Source organism: Oryx dammah, unplaced genomic scaffold (assembly GCF_014754425.2).
Source record: "Oryx dammah isolate SB20612 unplaced genomic scaffold, SCBI_Odam_1.1 HiC_scaffold_2, whole genome shotgun sequence".
In the NCBI taxonomy this organism is placed as follows: domain Eukaryota; kingdom Metazoa; phylum Chordata; class Mammalia; order Artiodactyla; family Bovidae; genus Oryx; species Oryx dammah.
Genome location: NW_024070186.1, coordinates 100,179,810 through 100,198,883, shown reverse-complemented (window position 1 = coordinate 100,198,883; position 19,074 = coordinate 100,179,810). Strand labels below are relative to the sequence as shown.

At 39.1% G+C, this 19,074-nt stretch overlaps 1 protein-coding gene across 2 annotated transcripts in view; it reads left to right on the top strand.

Annotated features, from left to right (window-relative positions):
* The first annotated feature begins 6,543 nt into the window (after positions 1 to 6,543).
* The window catches only part of CD96 (CD96 molecule), a 100,907-nt gene continuing 88,376 nt past the window's right edge, over positions 6,544 to 19,074 (top strand). For both annotated transcript variants that reach the window (XM_040224875.1, XM_040224882.1), the window contains exons 1-2: positions 6,544 to 7,366; positions 9,312 to 9,668. In XM_040224875.1, coding sequence (XP_040080809.1) covers positions 7,306 to 7,366; positions 9,312 to 9,668 — 418 coding nt within the window. In that variant the 5' untranslated portion in view covers positions 6,544 to 7,305. The remainder of the gene's footprint in view (positions 7,367 to 9,311; positions 9,669 to 19,074) is intronic.

The window sequence follows — 19,074 nt, the reverse complement described above, 5'->3', positions numbered from 1 at the left end:
TGTGTGCTGTGAGGCTGATATGGCAGGGGGTGAATTGCTTTGTTGGGGACTGAGTTTGGTTGACAGCCGAGCACCCACATTTCAGCCTGCTTCTGTTGTCCTTCATTCCTGGCCTCATACATAGAAACATCTGTCATATGACTGATCTTTCCTTTTGTGGAGAAAATAAAGTAGCCCAAGGTAAAGCCAAACCCTTGAGTTCAATATTTACAATATAAACAACTCTTGTGACTTCATGTTCATCATTTCCCTTCCCTGGACACCAGAGTCCTCGTTTTTAAAATAAGGGAGCTGATTCTTCAGAGGTTTCTTGGTTCTATAACTGTGCTTAGAGTGTGAAATTGATACAAATACTTCTGATTCCAAGTAGACTCTAACTTTCTCAGAAGCAATGAGCCATGATTCTCTTTTAGGGGGAAAGAAGCTTTTCTAACATTCTCAAAAGTGACAAAACATGATTTTGGTTTAGGAAAAAGAAAACCCTTGAGGATTTTCAGCTTGCTTCAGAAGACTCTCCACACACAGCATTTTCATTGTCATTTTGTTTACACCAACATCTCATGCTCCCAGAGATGTGCCTTCCCAGGTAGGGGCTGGGTTCCCCACTCAGCTCTAACTGTGGGTACTGGGAATAAAGGGGAGACTGAAAAGAGAAAAAGAATTGCTTGGAATTGTAAATAAGAGACCTACGATACCTTCTCTGAGCAAAACCAGAGGGAAAAAAGATAAATGACTAAAGAACAGTGAAAATAAGATAAAACTGATGCTGAGTTATAAACACCAGGGTGAGGTTAATAAAATAACTTCCATTAAAATATAGCATGCCTGGTTTCACCCAAAAAAATAGTCAGAATTCCTCCAGGAAATTAACTTGAAAAGCAAGCAAGCAAATGCACAAACAGAAACTTTTCAACAAGTATATATGCATGTGTTTATATATGTTGAGTATGAGTATATAAATATACATGTACATATACAAATATATACATATAAATCACTCACTGTTGTTTCCTCTGTAACATACAAGTGCAGGTTAGTAGAGAAAAATGTCATAGGAATTTTTTAAAAACCTATGTTTTCTAGATTGTTGCTTCATTGTCAAGATACTGAAGGCAATTTGCATATTAACTTGAAGAATGATTGTTTTCAACTGTTGAAAACATAAAACTGAATTTTTTAATAGTGTTGAGATAAGACCCAGGAAGAACCTGCCTACCAATGCACCAGACCTAAGAGATGCAGGTGTGATCCCTGGGTTGGAAAGATCCCCTGCAGGAGGAAATAGCAACCCACTCCAGTATTCTTGCCTGAAGAATCCCATGGACAGAGGAGGCTACAGTTCGTAGGGTCACAAAGAATCAGACACAACTGAAGCAACTCAGTATAGCAAGTAGTATAGAATTCTTTATAAAAAATCTTTGACCTTGGGCAAGACAATCTTTTGTGCCTCAATTCTTTTATCTGCAAGATGAAGTGTTCTGTCTATACTAGATAATCATACAATTGCTTCTAGCTCCAACATTCTCTAGATCTTGGCAGAAAATATTCATGTTTTGTGTGCAAACACATTTGTGCCTCTATTTTTGACCCTTCCACAAAAGACAAATCTTTGAAAAGTTAGACTTTTCTGGAAGTGAGGAGTATGTTTTTATTCACAACTATCCTCTGTGTTCTTTTGTTCCACTCTGGGGTCTGAGGTTTAGAACAATATCCCTGGTCTCTGTAAGAATCTGAGTCACCAAATAAAATGAAATAATGTTCATTACAAGGTTTTTATTGATCCAGAAATGAGAAGCAATGCCTTTTAAAACGATGTTCAGCAATGAGGACTTTCTCTCTGACCATTTCCTCTCCTCCTTACAATTCTTCCTCCTCCAGGGGGAAAAAAAAAATGATTTAGCTCTCAGTTACCCTAGAAATCTATTAATCACATCTCCTATTTCCTGATAGCATTATTTAATTAACTTTGCATTAGGTTCATTACAACAAAGAGAGAAGGAAGGAAGAAAAAAGAAAAAAAAAACTGACATGGTCTCTTTTTCTCTCTTTACCTTTCTCACTTACTCTCAAACATGGAGCTTCAATTAAAGCAAATGATTGGGGAGAAAGAAGAGGGGAATTACTGACAAACGTCAGATTCAGTGCTTGGCCAACTTTCCCTAGCCTGTGGTTTTCACAGAGTGTAGTAGCACAGTATCTCTATGTGAATCTGTAGTTTGTAAAAAGGTAATGTGGCTCTAAGAGTTTGTTTGTAGCAGTCTACAAAAGCTGACTCATTGAAAAAGACCCTGATGCTAGAAAAGATTGAAGGCAAGAGGAGAAGGGGACGACAGAGGATGAGATGGTTGGATGGCATCACCAACTCAATGGACATGAGTTTGAGCAAACTCCAAGAGATGGTTAAGGACAGGGAAGCCTAGCATGCTGCGGTCCACAGGGTTGCAAAGAGCCGGACATTATTCAGCGACTGAACAACAACAAAAGGATCAGGGCGTGTGATTTTGTTCCACGCTTTTTTTTTTTTTTAAAGCTCTAAGATCAATTGAATACTTCTCAATTATTCAAGGTGTTTTAAAATTTCTCCATTGAATGTGAAGAGACATTTGAAATAAATTTCATTGCTTTGAAACCAGATAGAATGTAGAATTTAAAATATTTGTTCTAGTTCTGTTTATGCCAACTTAACCCTAGAAATGTTAATGGTTTTTCAAGTGTATTTCTGCAAAAGTCAAAATTATTGAGTGATTGAATCATTAGCTTCCCGGGGCTTTGGAAAAATCAGGAACCATCTCTCTCTCTCTCTCCCTCCCTCTCTTTATTTCAACTTGCCACCAAAAAGAAATATCCAAATATTACTTATTATAATTATTCAAGTGAATTTTGTAATTCTGTTTCTCAAAATGAAAAATATTTTAATTTTTACTTAAAAACAGTTTTCTGGACTTCTGTAGAATAATATATTATGCAACTATTTTAAAAGGAATGTTTATTTTTGTTGTATAACATATATCTATGTCTGCAATATAGTATGATGTAAAAAAAGCACAGGTTAGAGTGCATGTGGTAAAGGGCATAAAGAGCATCCATTTTCTTCATATATACATATTTATGTGAATGTCTAGAAGGATATAAGACAAAATGTAAGTACTTCAGTTCTCTTTGGGTGCTTAGAATACCAACTGATTTTTATTTATTTATTTTTATCCTTTTAAAGTGTTTTCTTGTAATGAGCAGTCGTCATTAGAAAAATGGATTACATTAAAACCAGCCCTCAACAGATGGATTGAGCATGATGGAAATGACAGTGATAAAACAGATTGTTGTGTGAAAATTCTCATGAAATTCTTTCTCTTCTATTAGATGATAATTCTCAAGATTCAAAAAATTTGAGTGAAAACCAAAAGGAGGACCTTCATTCTCATGGAGGCAGGGCCACTACTTGTACCTAATTGGTTCACTTCCAGTTGTAAGTCCAGTGATCCCTTGATAATTACTCCTGGGGAGGGCAAGGGAGTAGGACCCATTCTTCCAGCAGGAATCCAACTGTAGGTGGTTTTTCTTTCTTTGTATTTGGGTGCATGAAAATTCAGAGGAAAAAAAAAAAAGAAAATTCAGAGATTTGATTCCCTGTGCAATTGGATACTGAGCCTTACCGCCTCTTTCTTTGTAATGTCCACGCCCCTATCACACTGAAGTAAGGCAACTGCGAGGAAGGCTCTCATCCTCAAGTGCCTAAGGAAGTACAAAATTCCTAAGAGATCTCCTGCCTCTTTTTTTTTTTTTGCCTTCTTATTTTCAGTCTACACATGTCTACCTACTAATTCACCTGATTTATCCTACTAAAATGTTACTCTTAAGTACAACACTCTTTTGTTGAAAATCCAGTAACTCTCTGACATGAAGAGAAAAATCTATAACCTAGAATTCAAAGCTCTCCAGAACTTAAACTCATCCTAGCATGACTTTGCCTCAACACCCCCAAGAAAGCCTTTGCTTCATGATAACAGCTAACTCAGTGCATTGACCTTGAAATTCAATACTCCCAAGTACTGGCTCTTCCTGTTTTCTCTCTGGAATGACTTACCTCATGCTTTCTCCCACATCCACTTCTACAATATAAAGCCAAGTTAAGATTCACACTTGATATGTTCCTAGCCCACGGATCTCTAAGAGATCACCGCCTTTTCTAAAGACCTGTGTCACCTACTCATTCACTTCTGTGCTTTATGTTACTTGACTTCTTTGGTGCATGTGGAAGTTTTCTCCCCAGCAAGATGATTAGTTGTCTTAAAGACATGGGCTGCATTTTATCGTCTATATTTTTAAATCACCTAGACCTATGCCTCTTCAGTAGTAATCCCTTAAGAGTTGGCACTAAATATATGTTTTTTGATGAACTGAAACATTAACTAGAATGTTTTCTAAGCATTTTGGTAAAGAAATGTACAACAGTGGAACATTCCACATTCCTGTTTATGTAAGTAGTTAAAGGATGAAATCTAAGACTAATCAGTCATATTTTGAGTTAACCTCAGTGAAAACCACAAGAGTAAGATTACCTTTTGTTCAGCTTCCTATTTCTGAAAATGTCCTTATCTCGTGGAGGGTTAGTGTTTAGACGGAGCATTTAAAAACTTTGTCCAAAACACACAATTATGGCTTGCCTCTAGCAGAAATAATGGGTGCCCCCACTTCTCTCTGTCAATAATTGAATTTGCCTCTGAAGTTCAAGAAGTTCATTTCCTTTTGTGTGTAAAACTGGCTGCTTCTGTTTTCTCTGTATATGCAGCAGACCCAAATCCAAGGCAGAAGAAACACTGCAGTGGGGATTTGTGAGCAGGGACGATAATAGAAGAGATTGACATGACTTCACAGAAGAGTTATTTTTAAGTGGAGAGAATGCCTATCCTTATGCTGAAAGGGCCTTTAGAAAATATTCCTGGGATTGAAAAGCAGGGTGGGGGCAGTTCCCATCTCCGGGCTAGAGTGTTGGTCTGCGGGGCGTTGCTGCCACCTGCTGCATGCAAACAGCCATGGAGGGGCCGGTGCAGGGCCGGCAACTGCAGGATGCCAGGCGTGCACAGTTAATGTTCTGTGGGCGTCCGAAATTTTTCTTCTCTTAGAGCCTGGTTGAGTCTCAAAGGAAACCCTGTCCAATCTGTTGACTCTGGGCCACAGAAGTATAAAACAACACCCAGGAGGGAGCTTTGCCCTGTAGCCACTATATGGGGACCCTGGGCATCCCAACCCCACTGAGAGGCAAAGATTTCAGTAAAAGTGAGTCTGTAGCTCTGGAAAATAAGTGAGAATTCCCCTTTTTCTGAATCTGAGGGATTTTTTTTTTTGAACAGTTGCTTCACTTTACAACATTAAGAGATAGGAGACCTCTAGAAACTTTAAGGGGAAGATATTTTTCTTAGAGAATTCAATAAATTTAGATTCTTATTGGCATCCAGTTAGGTAGATTTCTCTTAATATGAAAAGTAGAGTAGGTAGCTAAAATCCCTCCCCAGGCTTGTAATATGTCTCAGTTTAATAGGGACACTAACCTACGGATCAGGGTCTTCGTACTGTATCTTCTGGCCTGTTTTTGCTACTATACTCCATCACTGTGATTTACTGAAATTTCTAGAAAGGGGGCAGAGACGAAGGCATCAAGATCAGTGATATTTCTTCCTGCCTTTCATTCAAAGACTTTGAACTCCCTATCCCTCCCTGAAAATACCTGTCAGCCCCATCTGACCCAACAACTCGAGGGACCTGAGACTTACTGAGGAGTTGAGAGTGGGGAGTAAGAATAAAAGTCTGGGAGTCCTGGACTAGGAAATCAGTAACTATTGTCTGGCCTTTGTAGGAAACATCATTGGCTGAGTAGTAATGAGTAAGTACGACAGTTGTCATAGCAAATGTTTGTAGTGGTGCTGTAGAGGGTAGCCTGGACGTCCAGGAAGACAGTAGCCCTATTTCATTATGTGAAAAATCTCTTCTCCCAGGTAATTCCTGAATGGCAGGAGTGATGCTTTATATCTTAGCATCATCCATATCCCCCTAAATCCTTGTGTGGGAGAGATCAGTACATGCATAATATGATACTTGATGACAACCTGGTCAGAATTATCTCCACCTGACCTCAAAAGAGAAACCATCTTAAGAACACAACTCAGCCCCCTCATTTGCCTTTAGGCTTGCTGGGTGTTTCCTATATTTCAGTAATCAGAGTAGGGTCACAGAATATTTCACCAATTGTTCATAAGATGGGATATATTTATTTTTATTCTAGGTTCATTAAACTTATTCTGTAATTCCAGCCTAACATTTCTGAATGTTGGAAGTTAAAGACATCCTATTTTACCCCAAGCTAGAAACCCAGTACAGTTGTATCTGGCAGGGAACAGTCATCATGTCCTTCTGTGAATAACCAGACATCTTTACCAAGGAGTCATTTCCCTGAAATCTAGTCTCTGTCCTCTGTAAATGGAAGTTAGTGGGTGGATGTTTACAGGCCTGGGAGCCAGGTGAGGTGGGAGATACTCGGCCTTTAGATTCTGATTGCTTTCTCTGTTTCCGTATGGTGTTTGCTGAGGCACAGACATGCTTTTCTGTTATCAAAGCAGACCTCCTGCCCTCATGGTGAGACTTTCCTCCCTGACCACCAGCCTCTCCTGGATGGAGTGGAAAAGGAGCCTTCACTTCTACACCTTCAGGGAATGTGGGTTTCCCTGAATGAAAGGAGATGTTAAAATTCCATTTCCTAGCAGGAGCTGACCTCTGTTACTTTTCAGATCTTATTAAAATTAAATGTGTTAATTCTTTGTCCTTTCACCCTGAAGTAATTCTGGAAAGAAAACATATTTTCAAACTGAACAGAAAGACTATTATGAAAGACAGTGAGCTCACATTTGTTAAACGACTTTGTGCTCTTGCAAAGAAATGCATGAAAAGCGCATTATGAACTGCTCGGCACGATTTCCTTTGTTTGGATTTTAGAAGCAGTTTGACTGACACAGAGATCCTGAAGGAGAGAATCTTTGGATACTGAAAATGCTTTTAACGAAGGTGATGCACAAGACTTCAGAGAACAATTTCAACATTGTTCTGTTGAAGGTTATACTTAGCTGTGAACCACATTACTTTCCTGTTGACGTTTCATTTCCTGGGGTCTTGCCAAGTGATAGACAGACACAGGCGTGTGGTGGGTGTGGGTTTTTTCAGCACGAATAGGGTGGCTGGAGTTTTCTTAGTTAAAGGCATCTATTGACTTCCGTGATCATTATGAAAATGCTGGTGTGAGGTCTTCAGGAGACAATGGAGAAAAAATGGGCATACTGTGCTGTCTATTCCATCATCCAGATGCATTTGATCAGGGGTAAGGGTTCTGGTTGTCCTTTCTTGTCACACTGGCTGCTTTAGGGAGGGAACAGGGCCTCTGTTCATTGAAAATGCCTTGTGACTACTGCTGGAATTGATCACCAAAGGCAGATTGTTACTACAGTTTTCAGTTATGTACTTAAGTGGCAGCTCTCAGAGATGTAAGGATCTAGAAATGATTACAAATGAGCACTAAAAACAAGAAAGGAATGGGTGGTTTGTGCCACTGCTCTGAGACATTTTCACCCATTTCCTTCCTAAGAGGGTCTCTGGAGTAACTGGAAAACTATGCTTCTTGAAAATGAAATGCTGTCCAAGTGGTTATCAGAAAAACTCCGGAATACTAAAAAAAAAGAAAAAGAAAGAAAAAGAGAAAAATCACAATGCCATCAAGGCTCAGAGCTTCTTGCTCAACTTTTTCTCTCTCTCAAATACTTTCTCTTTTGGATTTAACAATCATTTCTCCTCCAAATACTCAGATCTTTGGGAGTCAAACATGCTGAATTTTAATGAGGCATGTATAGGTATGGATCTGAAAGACAAAGTAGACTCCTTGTGACAGCGGGGACCAGCGCCTAAAGGGCCTGTTTAAAACAGCAGGAAGAAAGATTCATTCTGCATTCCATAACATGAGGGTATTACTGTGAGCCTGAGTGTCTTAAGAATTAACTGTGCTTTTCAGATACAGCTACAAAGATTTTAAAGAGGATTTCTAAATCAAAGGAGACACTGGAATATAATGCTTTAGATAGGATAAGAGGTGTATTATTAGGCAAAGCCGAGCTCACGGGCAGCTACATTAAACTGCACTAACCTCTGCCTACCCAAACTTCTGCATCCATAAAAGTATAGTAATTCCCATTTGTCAAGCACCTTTGAGAGCCTGGTTTTTTCTCAGTTGCTTGTCATCTTTTTATCTTTTTCCTTTGTGAGCTTCAGTGGTACTTGTCGCAATAATATATCATTCCTGAAACAGTATTCCATATTAATTCTAAAACTGAGACCTACACTATGGAAGGCATGTCAAAGGCTTAGCATATCTGAAGTGTCTTGTACCATTTGGTCAAAGAACTGATGAGAGGGAATCTTCTTTCATGTCTAGTATCTCAGTGTTGATTATAGATGCTGCTGCTCAATGGTTTATTTTTAGTGGAAACCTCTGCCACTCTTTTTCCCCTTTTTACCTCAGAAACCCTAACTATAGGGAAATGGTGGCCCTTTTGACTCTCTTATTGAATATCAAATTTCTTACTCTTCTCAACCAATTTGGAAGGGAGTTTGGAGGTCCTGAAGGTTATAGAAAGAGCACAGACACTAGACAACTGAATTCATGTTCTTTCACTGAAGTGTGACTGTAAGTAAATCATTTATCTGTGCCTTGGTTTCCTCTTTGATGAATAGTGTTAACAGCATTACACTTTGATGTGTGTGGAGGATTAAACAAGATAACCTATATGTAAAAGCCACCTGTAAACATGTATTTTTTAATTGTTATATGCTCATTAGTTACTTTTCAGCTTCAGAAAATAATACTTGGTGTTATTGTGTGTTATGTGCTGTTAACTCATAAACAAAAAAGCCAGTTATATTCATTGCAGGAATAGCTGTTATAATAAATCTACTAGCGGGCTTCAATCTTTAAATAAGCTTAATTTTTTTCACAGGTATTCAGAGACCTTAAGTTGTGTTTTGGACACACCAATAGACCAAGAGATATTCAAAATTTACTAATATCCTCTAGTGTGTTTAAGCAAATGTCTTCCATTTTTGTTTGAGTTTTATGCTTCTCTCTCTGAATCTGGCACAAGTTCCCTTCAAGCTAAGGCAGCCAGGAAAGAAAGTTCCAGCTGCTCCCTCAGTTCACCAGAGAAACCAAGGTCTTTCACCAAAGAATCCCTCTCTGTGAATCATGCAAACTGATGGCTCACACCCTTCCTTTTCAGGAGTAGTGGAAGAAACACTCGGTGCAGAAGAACACGTTTACGCTTTACCTGGCTCTGATGTCAACCTGACCTGCCAAACACAGAAGAAAGGCTTGTTGGTGCAGACGCAGTGGTCAAAGGTCACTGAGAAGGTGGACTTGCTGGCAGTTTATCATCCTCAACATGGCTTCTACTGCAGTAGCAAGAGTCCCTGTAGGTCACTGGTGGCTTTCAGAGAACCTCCTGGGAATGTGTTTGAGTGGACTCTGCACTTGAGGAATGTTTCCTCCTCGATCACTGGGAAGTATGAGTGTAGCTTCACTCTGTATCCAGAGGGCATTCAGACAAAAATCTACAGCCTAAAGATCCAGACAAATGGTAAGTATGACTGCAAGTGGGAAGGAAGCATGTGTTGAAAGCATTCAGCTTTCAACAAGCATGTATTCTGAGCCAGCCATGTGCCAGGCACAGTGTCTAAGTACAGAAAGGTTGAGTGGAAAGAGGTATTGCCTGGAAATGAAGACAGAAATTGATCAAATAATGCCATGAATAAATGTTAAATTGAAGCAATGATAAGTCATAAAGGCTACAGTGGTTTTGTGAGAGTATGTGACAGAAGCCAGGGAAATGGACTCTGAGAAAGTGGTACCTGAGCCGAGGTCTGAAGACTGTGTGGATATTAACACTATTTGGGAGGTGGGAGATTTATGACGGATCCAGAGGCAGGAAACTGCTCTTGTGAAGGGCTGTGCAGTGTTTGAGGACATGGGGAAATGCCAGTAGGACTGCAGTGCAGAATTAAGGGATGAAGTGGGAGATACAGTAAGGACAGATCATACTGAACCTTGTCAACCGTGTTCAAGGCTTTGATATTTATCTAAGCACCTTGGGAAGACATCAAAGTATTTTCATCCAAAGGATGACATGACATTTAAAGCCTGATTGAATTTGTGAAGTGAAAGGGGATGAGAAGAAAAGGTGGAGAGAACTTAGGGAACAACCCCAGTAATGCAGAGGAGACAGTGGTTGTTTGGATAGATATAGAAAGACGATGACAAATTTGATACTTTGGGCATTAAACAGGTAGGACTTGGTCATAGAGTGGATCTAGGACAATGGCAGTGTGAGTGAAGGAGAGAGAAAACGTGTGTCTGGCACGTACACCTGAATGGTGGTACCATTCACTGAGATGGGAGACTAAGGAATCAGAGCAGATTTGTGGGGGGGAATTTATCAAAGTGGCTTTGGATATATTTCTTACAAGGCAGGGGAAAGTACCAAGAGGCTGCTGAATGTGTAGCATTCACTCATACTTGCTTTATTGGGCCACCTTTGGAGGCAGGACTCCTAGGTTGAAGTTCTAATTCCTTTCTGGCTGGAACTGAATTTCACCTGGGGATTGACATGTACGTTCTCTGAGCCCATCTGGAAAATGATGATAATAATGGCTACCCTAAATTAGTTGGTCCTAAAGTAAATGATCTCTATACTAGTGGGAAAAATGAAAATGAAAGTCAACAAATGGAAAATGCATACGAAATGGAATGATTTTAACTTAGGGGCAAAGTGAACTGGTAGTATAAGGAAAAAAACACAACAAAAACTAACTCACAAAGGCCATGCTTAAAGAAGGCAAGGAGCTGCCCAGGCCAAATGACACATATGGATTTATTATCTCCTCTCCACTTCTCATCAAGAGATAAGACCATGGTGTTGGCAGTCCAGCTACAGAGCAGGACCTCCTTTACCTCTGCCTTAACAATGCCCCAATTCCCATTGCTGTTTTCCAGGAAAAATACTTCATTTGGGGATGGATTGGGGTGATAAGGTAGAATGAAGAGAAATGAGAAAACCTGTATAGAGTTTACCTGCATAATATAGATTTTGGAGGCAGGTAGTCTGGATTTGAATGTTGGCTCTGTCATTCATTATATATTTCATCTTTATCATATTATTCTAAGTCCCTAAGTTTGTTTCCTAAGGTAACCAATACAGATAATTATAGGACCTCCTTCATAGGTACCATGATTTTGATGATTAGATGAGGTAATTGCTATAAAGCATTTAGCATAGTTCCTGCCAAAGAGTAAGAGTTTGGAAAGTGATAGTTTTCATTATGAATAGTAAATATAAACATAATGAGTGAACTCTATTTCTCAAGTCTTATTAAAAAATGAGTCCATCCCCCTCTCTTTTTGTATTTGCCTAATATGGGTAGCTCAGATGGTAAAGCGTTTGCCTGCAATGCAGGAGACCCAGGTTCGATCCCTGGGTTGGGAAGATCCTCTGAAGAAGGAAATGGCAACCCACTCCAGTACTCTTGCCTGGAGAATCCCATGGATGGAGGAGCCTGGTAGGCTGCAGTCCATGGGGTTACAAAGAGTTGGACAGAACTGAACGACTTCACTCTCTTTCTTTTCTTTAATATGGAGCCCAACAGAACATTTGCCACACTTTACCACAAGTACATGTTGAACTTCACTTTGAACAAAGATTTTTTTATCTTCTTAAAACTGTAAACTATGCTGCTACATACCTGAGAGCCTAATGTTTATTCCACAGAGAAATGACAACATGGATAGGAAATAGGAGGTGGGAATGGCTCGACATAAAGAGAGCCAATGGAGAAGAGATACTGTGTCATTCAGAAAGGAGGGTGGTGTTGCCTTTGAGGGAAAATGTATTTCTTAAAGGGCCAAGCTTCTAGCTGCTAAAAACAGCAAATCACTGGGGAGACAGAAGTCATGTATACATGCTTTGTGCTTGTCAGTTCCCAATCGTCTGATTATAACTTTGCTGTTCATCAGCTGGACCAGAGGAGAGAAAAATGGCATCAGTGTTAAAGAAATGTTCTGGTGCTGTGTATTTGGGTATAAAGGGAGAAAAATAGAAAAGAAAAAAGAAAGGGAAAGAACTCTTTCACCATACAGTGATCAAAGATGCGAGTGCTCAGTCCCTCAGTTGTGTCTGACTCTTTCCAACTCCGTGGACTGTAGCCCACCAGGCTCCTCTGTCCATGGGATTACCCAGGCAAAAATACTAGAGTGGGTTGCCATTTCCTCCTCCAGGGGATCTCCCCAACCCAGGGACTGAAGCAGTTGTCTCTTACATCTCCTGCGTTGGCGAGGAGGCTTTTTACCACTAGTGACACCTGATCAAAGATGTGAGCCTGGTATAACCCTAAGGGACAGATACTTAGATGGGGCCTCTTGTTACTCAAAAGCCCTGTCAAATTCCCCCAATGATATCTTTTCCCCTTAATTCTTTTGATCTTCGCTCACTTCTCTCACTTGTACCACTACCTTCTCACATCCCTGGGAGATCTTCAACAGGTCGGTTGGGTCGGCAAGCACACGAGTACAAGTATGTGCAGTAGGTGAACAAATACAAATTGAAGTGGTGTGTAAGAATGTAAATATGAAAATGCTGAGGGACCAGAGGTGATTGTGACCTCTTTCCGTTTCCTCTCTGTCATTTGCGAGGTCAGTCTCTTCCCTGTCTGTTCACAAAACAATGTAAAGCCTGCCCACCTGCCCACGTTCCTGGAGGCTTTGAGGGAAAAGCTGAGAAGGGCCTCTTCTAACTGTACCTTGTTCCTTTGTATGAACTAGTGCTCTGAGGCTGTGGAAGGCGGCAGAAATTTTACACACTGTTTGGCACTTGCTTCTTTTTTCATTTTCATTTGACAGAATTTCCTTATAGATTAGCATTTGATTTATGCCAAGAAACACAATTCTTTGACTCAAGCCTTGGGTGATTGTAATCCCCAGGTTTCCTTCATTTGATGCTACTGGGTCACACAGTGCTTCAGACTATTAAGACTTTAATGCGTTTAAAATATGTTGTTGTTAGGCCTGGTTATAAAACATACACATGTGGCTTTAATTTCCCAGATTATAGCCAAAGCCTTGGTGGGGAGGGAAGCGGTGTTCATGTTTTTAGAAGCATTAGTAGGAGAAAAAGGAGGAATGGTGGAAGGAGGAGGAGGTGTGGGAATAAAGTAGTATAGACTGTAATAGCAGAGGGGTAGTACTGGTAATAGAAAGGAATAATCTTGATAATATAATCTTGAAAATCTTAGTCTAACTGTATGCTGTTACCCTGCAAAAGGCATAATTCATTCTTCGACCTTTTTTCCCAGTTTCATTGAGATATAATTGACATGTAACATCGTATTCACTTTAGGTATACAACATGATGATCTTATATGTGTGTATGTGTTTGTGTGTGTGTGAAGTAATCATCACAGTAAGTTCAGTTAACATCCATCACCTCACACAATTACAATTTTCTTTTTTTTTTTATGATGAGGACCTTTAAGGTGTACTTTCTTTAGCAACTTTTAAACATGAAGTATGGTGTTTCAATTTAATCACTATGCTCTACATAACATCTGCAGAATTTATCTTATAACTGTAACTTTATACCTTTTTATCATCTTCATTCATTTTGCCAATTCCCACCCCCTGCCTCTGACCAGTCAATTCTTTTAATCTGAAGGCTGTCTGACATTTCTTATTTTTCTTTGCCAATGCATCTGTTGAGCAAATTTGTTTATTTGTCTTGTATAATTACCCACAGCCTGGATTTTGCTTTTACATCTCATGGTATCTCCATGTTCTTTCTTCATCTTTTAGTTAGGTATACATATTTGATCACATTTATTTTTATCTTCTGGTAAGAATATTTCATAGATGATGTTGTGTAGTTACATCAGCACTACATAACGTCTGGCTGTGTGATTTTAACAGCCATTGATGGGTATTGCCTTAGGTCCATTGATTCATTATTGGCTGCCAGATAATGATGTTCTAATTTTTCATTCCTTCATTTATCAGCTGAAATGTTCTTATAAAGAGAAACTTCCTCCCATGAACCAATTGTTTATTAGATACACAATTTGTTTAAAAAAAAAAAAGACCACAGAATAAATACTTGATTCTTTCCCTTTACTTACCAGTTTTAAAAATGAATTTGTTCACTAGCATTCTTAGGTGACAAATAAGTATTCGTGTTCCGTATCAAGAATCTGTATGAACTTAAGCATATTAGTGAATTTTAATTCATTATAGTTATTATCTTTATTAGGCTGAAAATATACTATATATAAAATCTGTTAACCCTTTGTGATATAAATTGCAAATATTTTCTGTTTTTCATCTATCCATACCTTCCTTTGGTATTGTTTCCAGTGCAGCATAATTCTTACTTTTTGAAATAAAATCTATCACTTTTTCCTTAATGGTTCTAATTTTGAGTCATACTTAAGAAAAATTTTCCCCATTCCTAGATTATACAGAAATTCACTCTTTATTTCCAACACTTCCATATTTTCTAAATTAGTATTTAAACTTCTGATGTTATGTTTCTGGTATTAAATATTATATCAAAATATATTTTTACTATTTCTAGTACTTTTTTGGTATTTCCTATTTTTTTTCCTCTCTGTGGTTCAGTTTGGAAATTTTCTATTGACCTATTTTCCAATTAACAAATAGTGGTTTTCTTGATATACAGTAATTTTTCAGTCTCATCAAATTCATTCTTAATTTCTGATATTATATTTAAAGTTATTGTTTTAATTATTTGATGAACTTGTTCATCTTTTCATCTATTCCCTTCATCTTTTTCTCTATTCTTGAATACGTTAAAGTTATTTTAATATCCTTATTGTTAACTCCAATGTTTCTATTTTTCTATGTATGCAGTTTGTTATATTACATGTATAGTGAAGTGAAGTCACTCAGTCATGTCCGACTCTTTGCGACCCTATGGACTGTAGCCTAGCAGGCTCCTCCCTCCATGGGATTCTCCAGACAAGACTACTGGAGTGGGTTGCCATTTCCTTCTCCAGGGGACCTTCCCGACCCAGGGGTCAAACCCGGGTCTCCTGCATTCCAGGCAGACGCTTTAACCTCTGAGCCACCAGGGAAGCCCATATTACATATATAAAGAAGACACATTGTATTGTTAATGACAGTAATAACAAATAGAAGGGATGTGCTGGAGTAAGTTGTGAAAAAAAGAGAAAAACTAGAGAAAAAACAGACACATGAACGACCTCATATAATAGACCCAAAGAACAGTGCTATAATTAATGATCTGAAGAATTTCATGTTCTTAAAAAAAACTGAGAAGAGAAAAAGAAAATATCTATAAAACCTTATATAGACCCATATATTTACCATTTCACATTCTCTTCATTTCATCCCATGGAGAGAAGTTACTATTTGGTATCATTTCCTTTCAGCCTGAGGGACATAGTTTAGAATTTCATATAAGAAAAATCTACTTGCCATGAACTGTTTTGTCTTTTTTTCTCATTTTTATTTTTGAATGTTAGTTTCACTGAGTGCAAAATTCTTAGTGGACTGTTTTTTCTTTCAGTATTTTGAACATGTCTCTGATCTTCATTGTTTCCAGTGAAACGTGAGCCATTGATTCGGTTATTGGTCCCTGCATGTGATAAATCTGAGATTTTTTCATTGCTGATTGCTTTCATAATTTTCTCTTTGTTTTGGCTTTTGGCAGTTTGATTATGATATGCTTAGGTGGGTATTTAGTTATATTTATGTTACTTAGGTTTTAAAGTTCTTGAATGTGTAGATTAATTTGGAGAAATTTTTAAAAAATCAAATATAAAGTTTTTGGCTTTTGTTTCTTCAAATATTTGTTCTGTCCTCCTCCTCTGTTTCCTCTCTCCTTCTATGACTCTAATTACATGTATGTTAGAACACTTGATTTGTCCTATATGGTTCTGAGGCTTCCCTGATGGCTCAGAGGGTAAAGCGTCTGTCTGCAATGCAGGAGACGTGGGTTCGATCCCTGGGTCAAGAAGATCCCCTGGAGAAGGAAATGGCACCCCACTCCAGTACTATTGCCTGGAAAATCCCATGGACAGAGGAGCTTGGTAGGCTACAGTCGGACACGACTGAGTGACTTCACAATCAATCACAATATGGTTCTGAAACTCTGTTTTCCTTCAATCTTCTTTCTCTCTGTTCTTCAGATTAGGTAATTTATATTAATCATTATTTAGGTATGCTTTTTTTTTTCTTCTGCCATCTCAAATTGGCTGTTGAGAATCTCCAGTGAATTTTTAAATTTTTATTGTTGACTTTTAAACTCTAGAATAATCATCTGTTTCTTTTTATCTTCACTAAAATTCCCTATGTATTGAATCATTGTCACCATATTTTGCTTAAATCCTTTGAACATACTTTTACTAGCTGCTTTGAAGTCTGTTAAATCTAATGTATGGTCTACTCAGAGTGAATTTCAATGAACCGCTTTTTTCTTCAGTATGGGTTACACTTTCTTGTTTCCTTCATACATTATCATTTTGTTGTTGTTGTTGAAAGCTAACCATTTAAAAAAAAAAAACATAACATGAAAACTCTAGATTCTGTGGGTTTTGAAATTTTTCAATAACTTGCTCATATTTAAATTGCAAAATCTATCTCATTTGGCCATACACTTATGGCCATCGATACCTCTGCTTAGCTTTTTACTATAATCCTCACGTCTTTAGTTTTACTTCCAAGGAATTGCCCGTACATTGTCAAATTCCCTTTGTTGGTCCACAAATGAATTTGGCAACAAATTTTGCTCAAATATCTCAAGCCCAATAGGCTTCCACCCTCTACACATAGACGTCTGTATGGGAGGGAGTTGGAGACTGTGTTCAAAGTTGCGACAGTAATGCCTCCCTTGGCCTTTACTTTTCACTGAGCTCTCTCAGATCCCCTTACTCATGTATATTTTTCCCAGTCAACCTGGGATGTGTAAAGAATTTATGTAGGCACTTTTATGACTCTCTGATTTCTAGAATCTCTGTTAACTTTCTGTCTGGTCTGCCACTCACCCCACTGGGACTGCACACCCAGGCTAACCAAGCCTCAGTTTTTTTCTGTTGCCTACCAAGTTTATCCTTGCTAGCTGACAAAGTGAAAGATTTTCATGCTCATACCTAACTTAAGTCTGTCCCTTTTGGAAGTAAACCTGCTGGGTTTGGTAGCCAGCTCTAACATGGTGAAATGACCTTTCTCCCCAGTTGAGAAAAGTGATGCTGCTGCTGCTGTTGAGAAAAGTGATGCTGCTGTTGCTGTTAAGTCACCTCAGTTCAGTTCAGTTCAGTTGCTCAGTCGTGTCTGACTCTTTGCGACCCCATGAATCCCAGCACACCAGGCCTCCCTGTCCATCACCAGCTCCCGGAGTTCACTCAGACTCACGTCCATCAAGTCAGTGATGCCATCCAGCCATCTCATCCTCTGTCGTCCCCTTCTCCTCCTGCCCCCAATCCCTCTCAGCATCAGAGTCTTTTGAAATGAGTCAATTCTTTGCATGACGTGGCCAAAGTACTGGAGTTTCAGCTTTAGCATCATTCCTTCCAAAGAAATCCCAGGGCTGATCTCCTTCAGAATGGACTGGTTGGATCTCCTTGCAGTCCACGGGACTCTCAAGAGTCTTCTCCAACACCACAGTTCAAAAGCATCAATTCTTCAGCGCTCAGCCTTCTTCACAGTCCAACTCTCACATCCCACATGACCATTGGAAAAACCATAAGCCTTGACTAGCCAGACCTTAGTCGGCAAACTAATGTCTCTGCTTTTGAATATGCTATCTAGGTTGGTCATAACTTTTCTTCCAAGTAGTGAAAGTGAAAGTGAAAGTGAAGTCGTGTCCGACTCTTTGCGACCCCATGGACTGTAGCCTACCAAGCTCCTCCCTCCCTGGGATTCTCCAGGAAAGAATACAGGAGGGGGTTGCCATTTCCTTCTCCAGGGGATCTTCCCGACCCAGGGATCGAACTCAGGTTTCCAGCATTCCAGGCAGATGCTTTAACCTCTGAGCCACCATGTGCAGTGATTTTGGAGCCCAAAAAAATAAAGTCTGACACTGTTTCCCCATCTATTTGCCATGAAGTGATGGGACCAGATGCCATGATCTTCGTTTTCTGAATGTTGAGCTTTAAGCCAACTTTTTCACTCTCCTCTTTCACTTTCATCAAGAGGCTTTTTAGTTCCTCTTCACTTTCTGCCATAGGAGTGGTGTCATCTGCATATCTGAGGTGACTGATATTTCTTCTGGTAATCTTGATTCCAGCTTGTGCTTTTTACAGCCCAGGGTTTCTCATGATGTACTCTGCATATAAGTTAAATAAGCAGGGTGACAATATACAGCCTTGACATACTCCTTTTCCTATTTGGAACCAGTTTGTTGTTCCATGTCCAGTTCTAACTGTTGCTTCCTGGCCTGCATACAGATTTCTCAAGAGGCAGGTCAGGTGGTCTGGTATTCCCATCTCTCTTAGAATTTTCCACAATTTATTGTGATCCACACAGTCAAAGCCTTTGGCATAGTCAATAAAGCAGAAATAGATGTTTTTCTGGAACTTTCTTGCTTTTTCCATGATCCAGCAGATGTTGGCAATTTGATCTCTGGTTCCTCTGCCTTTTCTAAAATCAGCTTGAACATCAGGAAGTTCACGGTTCACATATTGTTGAAGCCTGGCTTGGAGAATTTTGAGCATTACTTTACTAGCATGTGAGATGAGTGCAATTGTTTGGTAGTTTGAACATTCTTTGGCATTGCCGTTCTTTGGGATTGGAATGAAAACTGATCTTTTCCAGTCCTGTGGCCACTGCTGAGTTTTCCAAATTTACTGGCATATTGAGTGCAGCACTTTTACAGCATCTCCTTTCAGGATTTGAAATAGCTCAACTGGAATTCCATCACCTCCACTAGCTTTGTTCGTAGTGATGCTTTCTAAGGCCCACTTGAC